At 54.9% G+C, this 18,748-nt stretch overlaps 1 protein-coding gene across 1 annotated transcript; it reads left to right on the top strand.

Annotated features, from left to right (window-relative positions):
- Positions 1-1,943: 1,943 nt before the first annotated feature.
- CDX1 (caudal type homeobox 1) lies at positions 1,944-15,116 on the top strand. The gene is made up of 3 exons (XM_065849357.2): positions 1,944-2,370; positions 14,485-14,630; positions 14,832-15,116. The coding sequence occupies exons 1-3, from the start codon at positions 1,944-1,946 to the stop codon at positions 15,036-15,038; spliced, it is 780 nt and encodes a 259-aa protein (XP_065705429.1). The 3' UTR covers positions 15,039-15,116.
- The last annotated feature ends 3,632 nt before the right edge of the window (positions 15,117-18,748 follow it).

The raw sequence follows: 18,748 nt of genomic DNA, 5'->3' as shown, positions 1-18,748 counted from the left end.
GTTCCAGCACAGCATGTGTGATTGCAGGGTGGGAACGGCAGCAGTCTGACCTGTGAGATGGGTACAGCCAGCTTTTGCAAAGTCCACCTTGAGCAAACAGATGACAGCAGCGCTGCGGGGGCTTAGGGACACTCCGGTCGCTCCACAAATGTGGGATTGCTCAGGGCACCGTGGGGAGGGAGGACTGGGGTGGCAGTGAGTGGGGCCCTGGGGAGCACCGGTGCCTGGGTGCTGTCCCCAACTCACTGGCTAATGCTGGGACATCTGCCACCGGCTGCTGGAGCAAAAAAGCAAGAAGTGGTCATGTGCCAAATGCACTGAGTTCCTGGATTCAGGGAGGCTTTGCTGGTTTTGTTACCATTTTCCTTGTAACCCCGCAAATCTGGGAAGCAACTTGACACTGGAAACACTTCCCAGGTTCATATCAGGAGAAAGACCTGAAAGTCTCACGTTTTATTCCATCCTCTTATTTTTATCCTAAATTTTGTTTGTTTGTTTGTTTTTGTTTCCTCTGTATTAATATTTTTTTTTTTTTTTTTCAGTTTCTTATTGTCAAATTCCAGGATGTTTCTGTCCCGGGAGGGTGAGGAACAACCAGTCCTTGTCCTGCTGATATTTCCAGCAGGACAAGGGGCTGGTGTGGAGAAAAGGGTAGAGGTGGCCTCGAGGAGGTGACAAAACACCCTCCTGGAGCCTCTGCAAAGCTGTGCTTCGGTTTGAGGAGAAAAAACCAGACTACAAAGGACAACTGTGACTAAGTGGTGGTGGCCAGTGGAGCCTCAGTGTGACGCCGGTGGGGAAGAGGATGTTGGCTGGGAGGAGGCTCCTGGCTGCAGATAGTGGGGGTTTCTGGCTTGAATGACACAGAGCTGACCTGTGGTCCCTTGTCCCCCTCCAAAGCAGAGGTGTGTCTGTCCTGACAGGTGACAAGTGTGCGATCTGTGCTGGAAGGTGTTTCTGGCTGGTGGGCACCTCCTGCCTTGCAGGCAGAGACACTGCTTGAGGGTCCTGTTTCTGCCTGGTTTTCCATATCAGAAAACATATGGAGATGGTTTCACTTCTTTAAGAGGGAAAACAGGTGAGAAACTCCTCTTGCTGCAGGGTCATGAGCTCCTTGGAGCCACGTTGGAGCCCGGGGGTTCCCCGCTGGGTGGGAGCATTCCCCCTGCACACAGCTGGCTCTGTCTGTCTGTCCATCCTGCTCTCTGAGGCTGGGCTGAGCTTTGCTGTCAGGGTTGGAGGGGTGGGTTTGGCCTCGGATGGAGCAGATGTAGGGGGACCTAGAGCCTCCTCTTCCCACCAGTGCCCGTTTTCCGAACGTGGCAGATGCTGCCACTGGGCCTGGGAAAGCACCACACCGGAGTGAGGGTTTGGTGTCCCCCAACGTGGGGACAGGGCTGATGGCAGGCACAGCCCAGCTTTTTCCCTGCCCACAGATGGCAAGGGCTTAGCACAAGGCACCCTGCTTCTGGGGTACAGATGGCTGCAGGGACAGGGTGGGCACTCTTGGGGCATTCTGGTGGGTGACACCCTGGATGCCCTAGTGTCCTCAAAGCCAGCTGCTACAAAGGGACCATGGCCAGTGGCATGGGGACAGCTGTTGGGTGGTGACAGCAGAGGGGACGTGGGGTCTTCGGTGCTCCCTGAGGTCACCCACCACCTCAGCCACCCTGCAGCTGGGATGGGAAGTTTGAATTCACCCCCCTCACCCTGCTGGGGTTCCTGCACTTTGAAATGCAAACCTGCCTTTCAATGCAAATGCTGCAAGAGGTTGGGCCCAATAAAAGCCGATGGGCAGGGAGGTGCCTGGCCCTGGGACACAGCTCCCCAAGGCGCCCAGGTGAGCGGCGGTGAAGGAGGGGCGGCCGCCTCCCCGCCAAACCCAACCGGCCCGCAGCCGGCAGCACGGCAGTGCAGCATGTGCGCGGAGCCGGCCAGGGAAGATGTATGTAGGTTATCTTTTGGATAAGGACACCAACATGTATCCCAGCCCTGTCCGGCATCCCAGCCTCAACATCAATCCCCAGAATTATGTGCCGGGGCCGCCCCAGTACACGGACTTCGCCAGCTACCACCATGTGCCTGGGATTAACAACGACCCGCACCACGGGCAACCGGCGGCCGCCTGGGGCTCTCCCTACACCCCTGCCAAGGAGGACTGGCATTCCTACAGCACCGCCGCCGCACCTTCCACCGCCAGCCCAGGGCAGTTTGGATTCAGCCCCCCAGATTTTAACTCCATCCAGCCCCCAGGCTCTGGACTCCTGCCTCCACCCATCAGCAGCTCGGTCCCCCAGCTCTCCCCTAATGCCCAGAGACGCACCCCGTACGAGTGGATGAGGCGCAGCATTCCCAGCACCAGCAGCAGCGGTAAGGAAACCCCCAACACCACACCCCTGCGCCTTCCTCTGTGCGGAGAATCCCTGGGCTTCACATCCTGAGGGGCTGGATCCTGCTCCCATGGCTCTCCTGGCAAGGGGACAGCACACTTGGCCTGCCTTTGGCATGGCCCTGGACCCCAAGGAGCAGGGGGATCCCACTGCTCAGGTGGCAGGGGCTGAGATGGGCAGGGAGGGGACTGGTGTTACTAGTGGCAGGGATTATATGGCTGGAAATTCAGTTTCCCTGGCCAGTCTCTGTCCCTGCAGCCCTGCCCTCTCCTGCCACCACCACGTTGGATGGGGAGAGCTGGAGAAGACCCCTGGGGTCCCACCAGCCCCGAGGGGGGTGTGAACAGGGTGTCTCATGTGTGCAAGGGGAAGCGTGTGGGGCTGCGGCTGTGAGCTGGTGTGCAGCTGTGAGAGCCCATGTGTGGGGGGTGGAAATATGTGTGTGTGAGGTGCCATACGCTGCGTGCATGTGTACAGTGTGCATATATGTGTGTAGGGAAGGTATCATATGTATATATGTGGAGGGAAGGTGCTGCATGTGCTATGTGCATGTCTGTAAGGTGTACACACAAGGTGCTATAGGCTCTGTGTGCATGTGCAAGGTGCCATAAGCAGCATATGTGCATGGGGCTTGCTGTATAGACCGTCAGTGAGAGTATACAGGGAATGCTGCACACTCACTGTGTGCGTGCAAGGCGGTGTGTGTTGAGAACAGTGCAAGGTGCAGCGTGTGTGTGCGTGTGTGCTGTGTGTGCAAGGCGCAGAGTGTGTGTATGATGTGTGTGCAAGGTGTGGTGTGATCGGGGACAGTGCCACGTGGAGGGTGCATGTGGGTGCTCCGGGTGTGACACGCCATGTGTGCGTGCACACAGCATGTGGGTGCCGTGCACTGCGTGAGCGGGTGTCCCCGCTCCTATGCCTACTGCTGGCTTCGGCACTGAGTGGCTGTGCTGTCCCCCTAGTCCTGTCCCCTTGTCCCCGGGGTCCTGTCCCCGCTGAACTCCTGACCTAGGGGTGGGGGGGAGTGTTTGGGTGACCCCAGCCCCTTGTCCATGCTGGCCAGGGGTGGCCCTGCTGCCCACTTCAAAGGCTGTGGGCAGATCCCCCCTTGGGGCCAGCCCAAATTGACAAGAGCTTCGCTTTGTCATGGAGATCGTGACCCGCTCCTTTGGCAGCGAGGTGAGGTGTGGGGCCCTTTGTCCTGCCCTGCCCGTGCCCTTTCATCTTCCCCTTCAGGCTGCGACTGCTGCTGCCAGCCCAGCCCGGACCCATCCTGCCCACAGCAAGACCCCCTGCCCGCTGGGCTTGCCCGGACCCGTCACCCCTCTCCCTCTCCTGTGCTGGCCGTGAGCTCCGCAGAGCACTGCTGGGGCCAGACTCGCTGCTGGGGTGGCTCTGGGCATCTCTCGGGGACGAGTTTGCGTTTGGTTACTGCTGCCCCATATCCCCAGGATTTGGGCCAGGTCTCCCAGTTTGCAAAGTGTCTTTAATTTTAGGCTTGTTTCTGGCTCCCCACTGGCCAAGCCCCATGCAAAGATCCTCATGCAAGGGGGAGCTCATGCAGAGCTGCCTGGGGTCTCTTCCAGCATGGAAAATAGCTCCTCGTGTTCACCGGATCCGTGTGGCAGGGATGGGGATGGGGCTGTCCCAGAAGGAGCAGTGACCGTGGCGGAGCAGGCAGAACGTCCTGATGAATGGAAAAAAAACCCCAGCTTCAGTCTGGAAAGAGGAGGGGAGAGGCAGGCTGGTATTTCCTGGCCCATTTTAATCACTGAATATACCTATTTGGGAAAAATGCCTCCCCCTGTACCCAGCGATAGGGACTCACTGGTGTGCTGGGGCTGAAGGCTTCACTCTGCTCTGCAGTGGAAAGCGGGTGTGATCCTGCAACCCCCCCAATGCAGATGGGACCCTGCCACATCTGCAGGTTTCGTAGGTCAGAATGTCTCAATTTCATCTGAAGAGAAAGGTAGGGGGGGGAAATTAATGAGGGGAGAAAGACAACAGCACACCTCTCCTCTGCATCAAGGGCATGGTTTTACACCCAGCAGAGGGGCTGAGATAAAACAGGGGCTTGAAAGGGCCTTTGATTGAGTTAAATGACAATTGAGTTGATTGAATTCTGGAAAAATATCATTAGTTGCTTAGTTTGTATCTCTTAGATTAAATGCATACAAAGGGAGAAATAAGTCAGCCTTGCTCCCCTTGCATGCAGCTGAGGAGCTGCCCCAGCCCAGCCCCAGAGATGCAGGGATGGGTGCTGGGGTGAAAGCCCCATTCTTATGGTGCTTCCCTGGGTTGGATGACCAGTGAAGTCCCTTTTTAAGGCACTTACAGATTAAGGATCTGTCCTTGTGTCTCTGGTAGGTCCAAGCCCAGCACTGCTGGTGCCAAGCGGCTGCAGGATTTGGCCGCAGTGGGACCATGTGCTGAGAGATGCTGGGAGGCAGCCTGTGTTTTCCATGGCTGCCTTTAAATTAAAAAAATAGACGAAAAAGATACCTTTCTCCATTGAGCTTGAAAGGGAGTAGGGCAGAGATGGTTTTGACATAGATAAGGGTGAAATTCTTGGATGAATTGTTTTATTGAAATCAATAAACTGGACTTTAATCAGTCTTGATTGATTAACTACCTATCTCACGGCAGTGGGAATAGGAAATGAATACACGGGTTTTTTTGCTATAAATATCAACAGTTTCATTGTGAATGCTATAAATCATAATGCTTCAGAGGGTTGTAAATTAAGGTTCCCTCTCTGTCTTGCCTTATATAAACAGCTCTTGGCCGCAGTTCGAAAGCTTTTGGGAAAGAGCTGTGTGGTGGTAAGAGAAAATGTTATGCAGGGCATATGAATGTGTTTGGGGCTCCTGCAAATGCGATCCAGAGCCTGAGAAAAATCACTGAGAAATCTCCTAGTGACTCAGTGCAGAGTCAGGCTTTACAGGGGGATGATTTAAGTACCCGTTGCTAAATACGTGTGTGCTTCACCCAGCTGAGCCAAGATAACCAACCCTGCAGCAGAAGGGACTGCGACGCCAGAGTGTCGCTGGAAATCAGGGGTTAAAGGGAACCAAACTGGAAGATGTCCCCAGGCTTCACTTCTCTCTCCGATGTCACCTCTTTTTCTGCTCATAAAATCTTCATGAGCAGCGTGTCAGAGCCTCATGCTTCCTCCTTATTCACAATTATTTGCAAACTTCCCTGTGAATTGCACCCTGGCTCTATAAAAAGCTCAGGAAGGTGGCTGGAAACAGTGGCTGGCTGAACTTTGAAATTCACCCTCTGCTTGTTAGTTATGCAAATCCTCAGATACTGCCTCAGGTCTGACTTTTAGGTCACTAATCGAGCCAATGCCACAGTGCTAAATATTGCAAGTGAAAGTCCCGTTGGGGCATCCCTTGGAATGTGCTCGGGGCTTTGTGTGGTGTCAGTGCCCGTGATGCCCGGGCAGGTTGTGGGATGATGGAGAGCAAAGAGCAATGCTCCAAGCATGGGCACGTGGTGATTTGCTGGGTGTGCAGTTTTCCATCTCAGTTTTCACTCTTTCCAGCTTGATTTTTCCAGCTCTATTTGTTCAGCCCTAGTGAGGTACATGAAAGTTGGAAGGAAGGGTAAAAAACCTGTTAGTGAAACAGAAACGTTTTCCCTGGATAGACAGGGTACATGCTGTGCACAGTACATTTCAGGATGATGGTGGTGGCTGTAGAATGGTGCATTTCCCTGGTCAGTCCTTGCATGGGGGACCTCTCTTCAGGACACAGTCACTCCCTGTGAGACATTTTGCTCCTCCAGGTGCCTCCATGTGTGCATGCGTAGGGGCCCATCAGTCTTCTCCCCTTGAATTATTAACCCACAACCTGCTCCTGGCCCCAGCTGGGATTTATTGACCACTTAGCCTGCTGGCCAAGGTACAGGCCTTTCAAACTTTCCAAAAATTGACTTTCCTTGAACAAAAAGGGCTTTCCTGGAGCACCAGCGGTACCTACGTGATGGGCTTGGCTGGCTAATACCCCGGGATTAGCACAGGAACGCTTTAAACCTCTGGCCAATGGCAGATGTTTCCTACAGGGAACCCTTCAAGGACGCCCATGCCAGCACTGTTAGCTTTGCGATCGATGGATAAGGGGCTGGATCCTTCCCCCTCACTGCCCCACGGTGAGGATGGGCTGAGCCCTATGAGGCTGTGAAGGGGGAGAGGATCCCTGATACACAGCCGACCCTACCACCACCTCACCATCCTCTTCCTCCTGCTGCAGCCCAGCCAAATCCAGCCAGGTGGCAGACCCAGACGAGCTGGACCCGAGCTCAGTGCCATGGGGCTGTTGTGAAGGTGACACGCTGAAACAGGCGGTTTCCTACCCACTCGCCACCCCAGCACTCCTCACCATCCTCTGCTGGTGTGGTCTTTGACCTGGCACGGGAGCCTGGTTGGTGACGCTCATCTCGGTGCTCGTAAAACCATGGGAGCAACTGAAGGAACCTGCCAGTTGCCAAAATAAAGGGTTGAATCACCGCAGGGCTGGGAAATGCTTGCTCCAACGCCCAGCCTCAGGCTGCTGCCCCTGAGATTAAAGCATCTCCTGCTGTATTGCTCCATGTCCGAGAACATGGGGTTGTGTTGGGGATCCACCATCTCACTGCAACCACCAGCAACCTGCTCCTCATCCCCTTGGGGTTTGCACCTCCTGGGAGGAGGAGGAGGCTTGCAGGAGGGCTGCCTTCACCCCACGTATGTGGGTGTGTGTGCAGAGCTGGCCCCATCCCACAGTGCTGGCAACACAGAACCCAGCCAGGGCCAGTCTGTGCTCCCGCACACCGGTCTGCGCTCCCCAAATCCGGCTCTTTGCCCACGTGTTTCTGCCCCTCCCCAGCAGCCGGGCTGTCCTGCGCAGCTGTGCCGGGCACCAAACCCCAGTGTCTGCCTTCTGGCTCTGCCAGTCCCATAACCTACAAAGATAATGAGGGTTCTGGAGCATCTTCCTTATGAGGAGATACTGAGAGAGCTGTCTGTTCAACCTGGAGAAGAGAAGCTGAGAGGGGATCTCATCAATGTTTATAAATATCTCAATGGTGGATGTCAAGAGGATGGACCAGGCTCTTTTCAGTGGTGCCCAATGATAGGATGAGGGGCAACAGGCACAGGCTGAAGCACAGGAGGTTCTATCTGAATATGAGGGTGCCAGAGCCCTGGACCAGGCTGCCCAGAGAGGTTGTGAAGTCTCCTTCTCTGGAGACATTCAAATCCACCTGGACACAATCCTGTGTGATCTGCTCTGTTGAACCTGCTTTAGCAGGTGGGTTGGATCAGATGATCTACAGAGGTCCCTTCCAACCCCAACCACTCTGTGATTCTGTGAATCTCCAGGCAATCAGCCCCCAGCCATACAGTAAAGCTGTGGGGCTTTTTTGGAAGCACAGAGCTCAATTCTCTGTGTTCAGAATACAAGGAATCAATCAGGACAAGTGATGTGGTTTTTTAAGTGAAACATAGACAGTGCACGATGTACTGAGCTGAATCAGGTTTTATTGCCAGTGGGTGCCCACAGGAGCACCACCATTTGTTCTGAAGTCTTTGGCACCAGGAAGAAATCCCCAGGTTGGGTCAGTGTCAGACGAATAGCCATGCAAGGAGCTGCCCTGGGTACAGGAGGGTTGTTGGGCTCCTTGGAGGGGCTCCCTGTGCCTGCGGGCACAGACGAGTCCTGCCTTCAGCCCCACAGCTCTGAAATGCCTGTTTCTCTGACCTGGAGCAGAGCTGGAGAAGCCTTGGGAGGATCCATTGCATGAGGGTTCATCCAGCATCCCCTCCCTTCACAGTACAGACACATTAAATGTACGGTGCGGGGTGGGGGGGAGTGTGGCAGGGGTGTCTCCTCTCAACCAGTTTTTGACACCCAGCTGTTGTCTAAATCCAGCGCCCTTTGGCAGAGGAATGATCTCAGGCAGGCATCTCGGGAAGGATTGCCCTCCAGAGGGGTTTGTTTCTCGCTGGCGGTGACGAAGGAAGCCACATGGCTCCGGTCCTTTGCCCCACACCAGTCATCCCATCCATCACCCCTCTGCTTCCTGCGGTAGAGGAAAAATAGCTGACAATATTGAAGCATACATGGGAAGGGGGAGGCTTGTGAAAGCCCTGATCTGCTGGTTCCCAGCACTCAGAGAGGATGGGGGGCTCAGGTTTATCCCCCCTCACTGGCCACAGAGGAGCCTGTGTGCTTTGGGATTGGTTGCTGGAGCTGGAGGGAAAGGCAGGGAACCCGTGAGTGTGGGGCAGGAGAGGCAGAGGGAGGGATTTGGGGGCTCAGCCCCTGCCACTGTCAGTGCAGCCTCTGGAGTTCCCATTTCCAGTAGGTTTAGGGACAGTGAAATGAGCTGGGCTGTTTGTTCCAAGCGTCAGCATCACCTCTGCGCAGCACGGCTGCTCAGCAGAGGGAGCATTGACCCCTCTGCACAGAAGCAGCTGGAGCACATCTGCTGCCAGACGGGGTGACTCTAGCCAGCTGAGAGGCTTCTGGGCATTGGGAGCTGACCCCAGCCCTCTCCTGGTCTTGGGGTCTCTGTCATAGGACATCGCTCTGCGGGCAGCCCTCCTCTCTTTGCAGTGGGGGGTTCCCCCCCCTGGAGCTGCAGGAGAACCAGGGGGTTAAGGTACACAGGAGTCCCACCAGTGATCAGAGCACACAGTGCTGACCCTGGGACTTCACTCTGATTTGCATCTGCTTCTGTGCCTCAGTTTCTCCAGCCGTATCATTGCTGAAGCTATGCCGGGGTGGGGGCAAGTTTTCCCTGATGTTCTCCCTGGGGAGGAATGGCAAATCCTGATAAAGCACTGATTCCTTCTGGGATGTGAGGATTTTATCCTCTTTGCAAGTAGTTGTTGCTCATTCAGAATGAAGCAGCTTTATCATGGGGAGGAAGCACCCACCCTGGGGTGTAGGGACAACCTTGCACCCTATCTCACTGCACTTTAACTCCAGTGTGGACAAGTTTTTTGCCCTGGTGCTCACTGATGATGTGACTTTCACATCTGATGTTTCCCAGCATTAAAATATTGTAGTGCAGCCATCTAGCATGGAACCAGACACCCAGTACAGACAGATGTGGCTGTATAGATGGAGTCAGAGCACAACCAGGAAGGTAAGACTGCACCAGGTGGCTCTGGGAGCACATTGCCCAGACTTTTCTTGCCAGTCATGCGAGAAGCCGCCATGCAGTGGGGCGTGCAGAGCCGCCGAGCCTCCGTCCCCCACGCCAGCACCTCCTGTGCAAAGCAATGTGCAATGTGCCCATGTCCCCAGGCCTCGGGGACCTCTGCAGCTGGGGCGCGACAGCCGGCACCGCGGTGGGCTCTCATCTCGGTGGCTCTGGTGAGCACATTGGGCCTGTTGTACCCTGGCTGCTCTGATCGGAGCCCTGATGGCTGCGTAGTGGCTTCCCAGGGAACTGCTGCTGCAATTTGGAGCTGCTTTGACCTGTGAAATAGAGACCTTTGGAAAAATGTGCAGGTTTATGCTCCTCGCTGCTGGCAGCTGCGCTGCTCCCGCTGTGTCTCAGGGATGGGGATGGAGCCTGACCCCCTCTTAGCTATGCTGGACACACCGGGCTGGGTGAGTTGCTCTGTGGAACTGGGGAAAAGACAAGCTCTGAAACACAGTGCCAGGTCTTGTTCCTTCACTACTTTCTGCCTCCTCTCAAGGTGCCACTGCCACCCCAGGGTCTTTTTTCCTCTCTGTTTTGGAACAGCACCTTCCCCTATTCCCTTTGGGAATAAAGCTGCGCAATGCCAGCTTCAAAATACTCCATCACCCTACAGCCTATCCGCTAGGGTGTCTGGGGCAGTTTCTTATTGAAAGCCATCCTTTGGGCAGGCCAGGGCTGGAGAGGGTGAATTACCCCATGCCTGGCAGCCTCTGCCATGGCCATGAAGGTACAGAGCCCAGAATGGTGGGAACAGGGATTTGGTTTTATTTTCTCTTCCCCTGCCAGGCTCTGGACCTGGTTCAGGGCAGGACCACCAGCATCCCCATCCCTGGGCAGGGCTGCTGCAGGGAACAGACCTGGGCTGGGGGTCGGGACCCGTCCCCTTTCCCGTGTGTGGGTACATGTGCGTGCACACTCCGAAGTGCGTCCTTTTGGGTTTGCACAGCACATTAAAGCTATTCCCTTATCTAATCGCGGCTCAGGTGAGTGCTATTAGGGTTATACATTAACATCAGTAACGATACCCTCTCCCCATGCAGCCATTGGCCCTGCCTTGATCCCAAAGTCGAAACCATTCCCACTTGCCCTGCGAATGGCTCCTTTTGCCTGCCCGAGCAGTCCCTTTGCCTGGTGTTCTGGGGGCAAGCAGAAGGGACTTTAGATGCATAGCAGGGCTGGGAAGGGCTAACAGCTGTGCATCACTGGCACCCCCTTTGCACTCCACGCACCCCATTCGCACAGCAGCTCCCGGCTGTCCCGGCCCCATCCACCTCCGAAGGGCTTCACTGGAAGCACAGGAGCAGCTCCATCCCTCTTCCATTCCTCTGCTTGGTCGCGCTCCTCGCTGCAGCGCCAGGGTTTCCCCATAGGTATGAGGGGTCCTCATAAGGAGCTGGGCTGGCTCATCCCAAATTTCCTCTTTCCTTTCACAAAGCCATAAAAAGTCTCCAGGAGAGAGCTAAGTGTAACCCGGCATTCATATTCAAGGCAGTCGAATTATTCATTGTCAATAGTATTTCTTGCAAATTCCTTTCTTTTCCTTGTGAATCACCCACAGTACATTCCCAAATTCAGCAAACATCACCAAAACCAGCAATGATTTGAGATTAATAACTTTCCGTCTCTGGTTTGGTGGTGAGCCCTTTGCTTTGAGGCCCCGCTACCTGATCTTGGGCAGTAAGAGACTGATGCCCTGCTCAGATGGCAGCTGCTTGCTGGTGTCTGCCAGACCTGAGGCAAAGCAGAGGCTTCGTGAAGGATGAATGGTGAAGAGGGAATAACAAAGAACAAGCCGTGATGGATCTATTTACAGCTGCAGCAGGAAATAATAATTCTTGCTGAAATTCGTGGCATATGTGGTATTCACAAACCGCCTTATTTCTGTATTCCTTAACTTTTTTTTTACTTTATCTGTCAGTTCATTTGCTTTTCAGCTGTTTTTTCTCTAAGCAGTGGTATTCAAATAGCAATATCACAAATAGGATAATTGTAATGTCATTACCTCTTTAGAAAGATTTTTGCTTTCAAAAAAGAAAAAAAATACAAGAGAAAGAAAAGAACTTGTAGGAGTCCCTGAGTCTGGAGCAGAGACAGAGGGAGCCTGGTTTCTCATGGAGCTGCTAAACCCTGCATAAATCTCTGCCGGTGCCTCTGGTTTATTCTGTAACTCCCCGGGAACCGCTGTGTTTGCAGATTCCACATGGGTCCCTCCTGGGCTGGGATGCACAAGTCCTTCTTGTGCTGATGAACCCTTTGCCTGCGGGGTGACGAGAGGCGGCAGCGACACCCTGGCTAGGGCAGGGGTCCCATGGGACAGCAAGGGGAGAGCGTGGGAAAGCGTCCTGCGTGGGACAGATGCCCCTGGCACCGCTCCAGCCCTGCGCTGTGCCAGAGAGGAGACCAACACCCAGCAACGCTGCTGTAGCTGAATGCTGTGCTTCAGCCTCGTGTCTGCAGCCATCGCCATACACATCTTACTCAGTCAAATTACCTTTTTTACCCCACTTTTACCTGCAGAGTCACACTATGTGGCCAGAGGCAGGTTTGCTCTCAGCGGTGGTGAGGAGGGATTCGCTGGGCTCCCCACTCTCTAAAGCAATGACCGAATTCATCACACCCCTCAAATACCAGGCAGTGGCAAAAACCAAGCCCTGGTGCTGGGAGATTTGATTTCCATTCCCTTGCATCTGCCCTCCCCTGTGGATTGCTGCAGAGCTTCAGTGCTGCTTGGGACCATGCTAGGACCCTTGGCCATCCCATACAGCCCGTGGCATCGCGCCACTCACATCATGCTGAGCACATGTCAGCACCTGCTGCCAGGAGCAAGGGTGGGAGGACACAGAGAGTGACACAGTCACAGAAATTGGGCACCAAATTGAATTTCAGGGCTGCTGCTTTTGTGCCTGGGATCATTAGGGTCAAGTCCCACCCCTCCTGTGTCCGCCCCAGCTCCCACATGCACCCAAGGGTGCACACACACATAACCATGCATTTCTGCACATGGTTTGCTTGGTGGCCAACAGCAACAGCTGGCTCTTGCTTATTTAGTATAAAAACAGCTGTGGTTTGGCATCCCACAGGATGCAGCAAGGGAAATTATCCCAAGGGAGCCGCTGTCCCACTCGCAGCGTATCATGGCCGGGGTTTGTCCTGTCTCCAATGCTCTTTTACATTCACCTTTCAGCATCAGAGGTGGCTTAGGAAAGTCCCTGTCTTCTTGCAATGGGGAAGCAGGGGAGAGACGTGCTTAAAAATAAAATTGAGTTGGTTGAAAAACAGATTTGCAGCCTGAGGACTGGAGGTTTGCTGTGTGGATATCTTCTGTTGTCTGGTTAGGGTTGAGTCCACCCTGGAGTCTCTGAAGCACAGTTTTGCTCTGCACCAACCAAACTCCTGCTTCCAGCAGAATGGTCACAATTTAATAATATTGCTGAGATGTCCATCAGATTTGGCTCAAACTGACTGATTTGCCAAGGGATTGTTAGGGGGAATGGATGAGCAGGATGGCAGTCACACAAAGGTTCCGTTTCCCAGGGGAATCAGGCTGCAGGTGAGGGTATATGGGTTGCCAGGTCGCTAGAAATCCCTCCCTCCACCTCTGCAGCAGTGATGGGCAGGGTACTGCCCATGCTGGCACACCCCGGGAAGCCCCGGGGAAATCCACACAGCTGTTCTGGGCTTGTTCCTGCCCCTCAGCACCAGAAATTCAGAAGATGCACAAATGTGTCTGCCAGGCAAACAAATTGCCATGTTCCCAGTCGGAAGGACAGTGGCTGCTCAGCTGAACACACAACTCCATCGCTCCCGATACCCTGGAACAGGAATTTGTTATTTCGGGTGGAGAAGCAAATATTCACAGCTGTGTTTATTCCCCACCCATGGGCTGTTCTGCAGAGGATAGCACCAGGGACTTGTCAGCAAACTGCCAGGCATGGGCATCCCTCCTTGAAGTGCCACCCGCATCCCCCGGCACAGGCAGAGTTCAAGCCGCTGGCTCCTGCTCCGCCGCTCGCCCCGTGTGCGTGCAGATTGATGAAGGAGCTAATGGAGAAACCTGCTGGGCTATTTGTGGCTGTATTTTTTGGCTAGAAAGCACCAGGTGTCATTTGCAGTCCCACAGGATGTGCATCCATGTGCATGGAGATGTGGGGCTCCATGGCCCTGAGCTCTGTTGAGATCTGGGGTGACCCAAGGCAAGATTTGGGCTGGCATCGGCCAAGCACCGCTGGCCCATGGAGACAGTTCCCAAGAGTGATTGAGCACCATGTAGGCTTTCTCCAGAGCTACTTTAAAGACTGCCCCAAATGAATAAGTGCTGCCCTTCATCTTAGCTTTGTGTGGGGATGAGAAATATAACCCTCTTGGTGACAGAGAAATGCTGTCATCCTTGGGTTTTCCATCTTGCCCCTGTCCTGATCTGAGTGCCTGCAAGTGATTGCACCTTGGGTTTGGGCTTCGTGGCAAAGAGCTGGGCTTCCCTTAGTCCTCCCAGGCTGTAATTTTTCAGGCAGCTTGTCCTCAGCCCACTGCAGGGCTTGCAGCTCTTCTCCTCTTAGTCCATCTTCTCGAGATGCCTCTGAATCCCTCCTGCTCTTTCCACCAAGCAATTTCATAGAATCGCACAATCATTTTGGTTGTAAGAGACCCTTAAGATCATCAAGTCCAACTATAACCTAAATTTAGCACTAAACCATGTGCAGTGCCCAGGTGCTTTCCAACATGAAGAAACACCCCGATGCTACGCAGGATGTGCATTAAATGTAGTAGGACCCTCACAGCTTCTCCTGAGCTCACCACAAGCACCTGTATAGCTCCTCCATCCTCTTGGGGATGCTCCTACCCCTCCACTGCTTCTCTCCATCCCTTTTCACCCCCTCTCTGCTCTCTCCGACAGGCAAGACAAGGACAAAAGACAAGTACCGGGTGGTCTACACAGACCACCAGCGCCTGGAGCTAGAGAAGGAATTTCACTACAGCCGCTACATCACCATCCGCCGCAAAGCCGAGCTGGCCGCTGCCCTCGGGCTCACCGAACGGCAGGTCAGTGCTGTGGTGTCCCAGGAAAACCCATGTCCTGGGTGGAGATGGGGCTGGGGAGGGGAAGGGCTGAAGCCCGAGCAGGCAGAGGTGGTTTCACCTTGCTCCATGTCTTCACCTTCTCTTCCAAACCCCAGGATGCTCTCCCTGCCCCAAGGGTTGTCATTCTCAACTGCATCCATCACTGTCTTTGTCTTTCTGCAGGTGAAAATCTGGTTTCAAAATCGGAGGGCGAAGGAGAGGAAGGTGAACAAGAAGAAGATGCAGCAGCAAAGCCAGCCCACCAGCACCACCACACCCACCCCGCCGGCTGTCGGCACACCAGGACCCATTGGAGGCCTCTGCAGCAGCAGCACCCCAAACCTCGTCTCCTCGTCTCCACTGACAATCAAGGAGGAGTTCATGCCTTAGCCCCCTTTACCAGCTACAGACACCAAGAGATAAGCACTATGCAGCAGAGCCCAGCCGGTCCGTGTGCTCTGAAGAGTGACAGCCCCTGCTCAAAGATATGATGGCCCCTGACTGAACCAACGGGGCAGCAAGTGAAGCTGGGCAAAGTGGCACCAGCACCTCCCCAAGGGGCTGGTGTGCTCTCTCCTATGTAAATACCATAGGTTAGGTTGTATTGCTCTCCTGTAGGAAACACACACTGGTCTGGTCTCTGGTATTTGCTGCCCAAAGCAAGATCCTTAATGTCAGCAGAAGGAAGGGAGTGGTGGTGGAGGATGGCTCGCCTATGGTGCTTCAGGTGGGCACTTCCTTCAGTTCTCCTGGAGATCCTACTGCCTGGTTCTTTTTGGGGCAATCTGAATGAGACTGAATTAGAAAACAGACCTAGCTGGACTCAAGGCAAAAGAGATTTCTGCTGAGCTGGTCTCCTGGATCTGCTACGCCAGGAAGGGGGTGCCGAAGGCAGAGTGAGTTGGGCTGTGGGAGCCAGGCAGGACCCTTGCCCTCAGGACAGGGTGCAAGAACCCGCCCAGGCCATCCAAAAGGGCCAATATTGTGAGAGATTTGTGGTTCTCCTCCAAGGGAGTGCAGCCACAGTGGGTGCCAGGAGCTGCTACAGGGACAGGCAGGGGCAGAGGAGGGCCTGGCACATGCCCTGGTGTTGTGTGATGGACAAGTGGTTTCCAGAAAGAGAGAGGGGTGGGTTTTTCCTGTTTTCTTCAAAACCCCAAGGACTTCAGATTCTTCTCTCCCTGTGTCTCCCCTCCTCCAAGCACGGCACCACCTGCTGTGTGTCCTAGGTCAGGACCTGGTACCCCTCTTTTCCTGCTGGGGATCTGCAGTTGAATTGTCCCTTCACCCTGCTGAGTCCTGACCACTCTACTGGCCCGGGTTTCCGAAGCCCAAAGGACAACAGGGAACGGCTGGGACATGGGAGGGTGCACGTCTCCTGTTGGGGCTGTGCTGGGTGGTCCTGAGCTGCAGCTTCCCAAAACCAAGAAAGGGATGAGGGTGCACAGGCCTCATGTGGCAGCTCACATGGCCTTTCCCAGAGCCATTTCTCCGAGCTCCAGAACCGTGGAGCAGCAGACATGTCCCCCGCTGCTTGCAGAGCGCCTGGCTCAGCCCCCTCATTGCACCCAAGACCGCTCATGTATCGCATCCTTCAGCTACCCTGTCCACTGCCAGCCTCACACTGCTCCCAGCCCCTCCTGGCCCAGAAAACAAGGTACCCAGGCAGGCTGCAGCTTTTGAAAGGAGGTCCCTGCCATCCCACTGCAGCCACAGCACTGCTCCAGCTCTGGTAGGATTTGGGTCTCCCTCCCATAGGGGCTGGTGACATCCCCCTGGCCACCACTGCCAGCTGCGCTTGATGGTGAGGACGAGTGCGTTGGTTCAGGACTTTGGCTCAGTTTTTGTGTATATAAAGCAGAACTGGTTTTCCTTCTTATTTTTTAGGCATCAGTGGAAATAAAAGTGAGCAGGAATCCTGCACAATTCTGTTGCTGTCTCTTCCCAGCCCGCAGTTCTGCAGCAGGGGAGGGATGCCTGCTCCGGGATTGCACCAATGCCAATGTCCCTGGGCACAGACAGGGTTGGGAATGAGGGGTCCTGCCCAACCCCACCAAAAAGTGCACACACGGATGTCTCGATGAGGCAGCCTTGCTCCTGTAACACACAACATGCCCATCTTGCAGGGACATTGCCAGGGTGACATGTCCCACATTGTGGTGCAGAACAGCCACGTACCATCCCTTTGGCACCAAGAGGGCTGGTCGTGCTGGGTGACCCGGCGGCTGCAAACTGAGGGGAGCTGAGGAAAAGGTGAGGCTGGGCTTGGGCTGGCACAGGCCAAAGAACAAGGCCAGCTGCTCACCGACGTGGCCACCTCCCATCGGCGTCTCCTGGCCTCTAATCTTGTTTTATGGCTGTTGATGGGATGAATATCCTCCTTGTCCAAGAAGAGTAAACAGAGAATGAGGATGTGAGATAGCACCTGGGACAGCTGGCATCAGTGCCCAACGCTCTCCTCTCTTCTTCCCAGCCTTGTCCCTCTGGTCCTGCAGGGCACTGAGCAAGGGGCTGCTCTCAAATACTTTCCCAAAGCAGCTCCTCCAGGCCTAAAACATGCCAAGTGTTCCCTGGGAAGAGGTGAGGACATGTGTACTGAGATGCCCACTCAGGGCAGGTGGCTGTGGAAGGACACTTGATGCAGGATAAAGTCCTCATGGGTGGAATAGATGGAGGAGCAGGGGCAGGATGAGGTGACATTGCAAAGAGAGGGACAGAGCAAAGGGTTTTTTGCTGATCTTGCAACAGCAGCTGCACCTACTGCTGCACTCTGGTGACCCCGTGTTCACTGGCGCAGCATCTGGGCTCCCTGTGGCATGGGACCACACACCTCCATGAGAGGCATCAGGAGCTGAAACAGGATGGGCAAGGTAAAGGAAATGGAGACAGTGCCATATAGGAAAAAGGCCGGGAGTGGATAGGCCACCTGCCCAAATTGCTGGGCTGGATGGGGACAACTGGGATCCATTTCTGCATTGACACTCCATCATGGTCCCCTTGCTGGGGACTGGCTCCTCCACAGGCACCCTCCTCCCTCACTGGGCCTCCCCTGCCTTTGACATCCAATTTCGTCATTGCCACATGAGGACCAGCCAGTGGGATCCTGCCCTGACAGGGGATGGGGTGGTGACAACCCAGCCCCAGGCATCAACATCACTAGCAAGGACTTGCTCAAGGGGAAAGCTTGAAGGGGAACAGAGTTCTGGGAGAGATGAAACATGCTTCTCCCAAATTCACTTACTGTGTTGGGGTGCCCATGGGTGTGTGAGAGGCCGCATTGGAGGGAAGATGTTCTGCCACCTACCCAGAGAGGCTGCGGGTGCCGTTGACAGGATGAAATTCCAACTGATACCCTAATCTGGCGCCTGCCTGTTTGCACAGCAGGGTAAAAGTCCAGCGAGCCGTGGGCTGTGCCCTTGGGTCCCTGCCGCCTGTGTGTGCACAGGGAGCCAGCGTTGGTGGGAAGAGGCAATAAATGCACCCACACGCCCAACCATCCCTTCCCCCAACACACACACACACCCCTGGCTGGGTGACGAAATGCATCTGCTGTCCCCGCTACCATGTCCTCCCCTGCCTCCTTCTAGCCGTTGTTTGGGCAGGGTTGAATGAACCCTGCAGGGTCCCCCCCCAGTGCCAAGAAAGGGACTGGTGGACTCCATGTCCCCACCAGCTTGGGGACCTTTGGTCCAAACCTCCTAGACACGTGTCACTTTGACTGTTACACCCCCGGCAGGTGACAGGTACCTGGTTTTAGCACCTGCAGCAGCTGCCTCCTGAGTCACACAGCCCCACTTGGAGCCTTGTCCTTATGGGGCAGCCTGGCCCCACGTCCAGGGACCCTGGGGACTGTCTCCAACAAGCCCCTGCAGTTTCTTCACGTTCCTTCCTCTGCACTTCCCACCACTTCCCGCTGCCTGGCTGCACCCCTCCTTGGAGAAATCTTGAAATCATCAAAATAAAGCTATGCACACCAGGTGGCCGAAAACACTGCCGGCCTGCCAGCAGCCTCCGGTGTGGCATGCTTCCCGGTGGTGACTAACCAGAGCGCTGCTGCCGTTGTCACCTTCCTCGTGTCTCGCGGAGCGGATCTGGGCATG

The sequence above is a fragment of the Patagioenas fasciata genome, chromosome 14 (assembly GCF_037038585.1).
Source record: "Patagioenas fasciata isolate bPatFas1 chromosome 14, bPatFas1.hap1, whole genome shotgun sequence".
Lineage (NCBI taxonomy): Eukaryota > Metazoa > Chordata > Aves > Columbiformes > Columbidae > Patagioenas > Patagioenas fasciata.
This window is presented reverse-complemented; position numbering and strand designations above follow the sequence as displayed.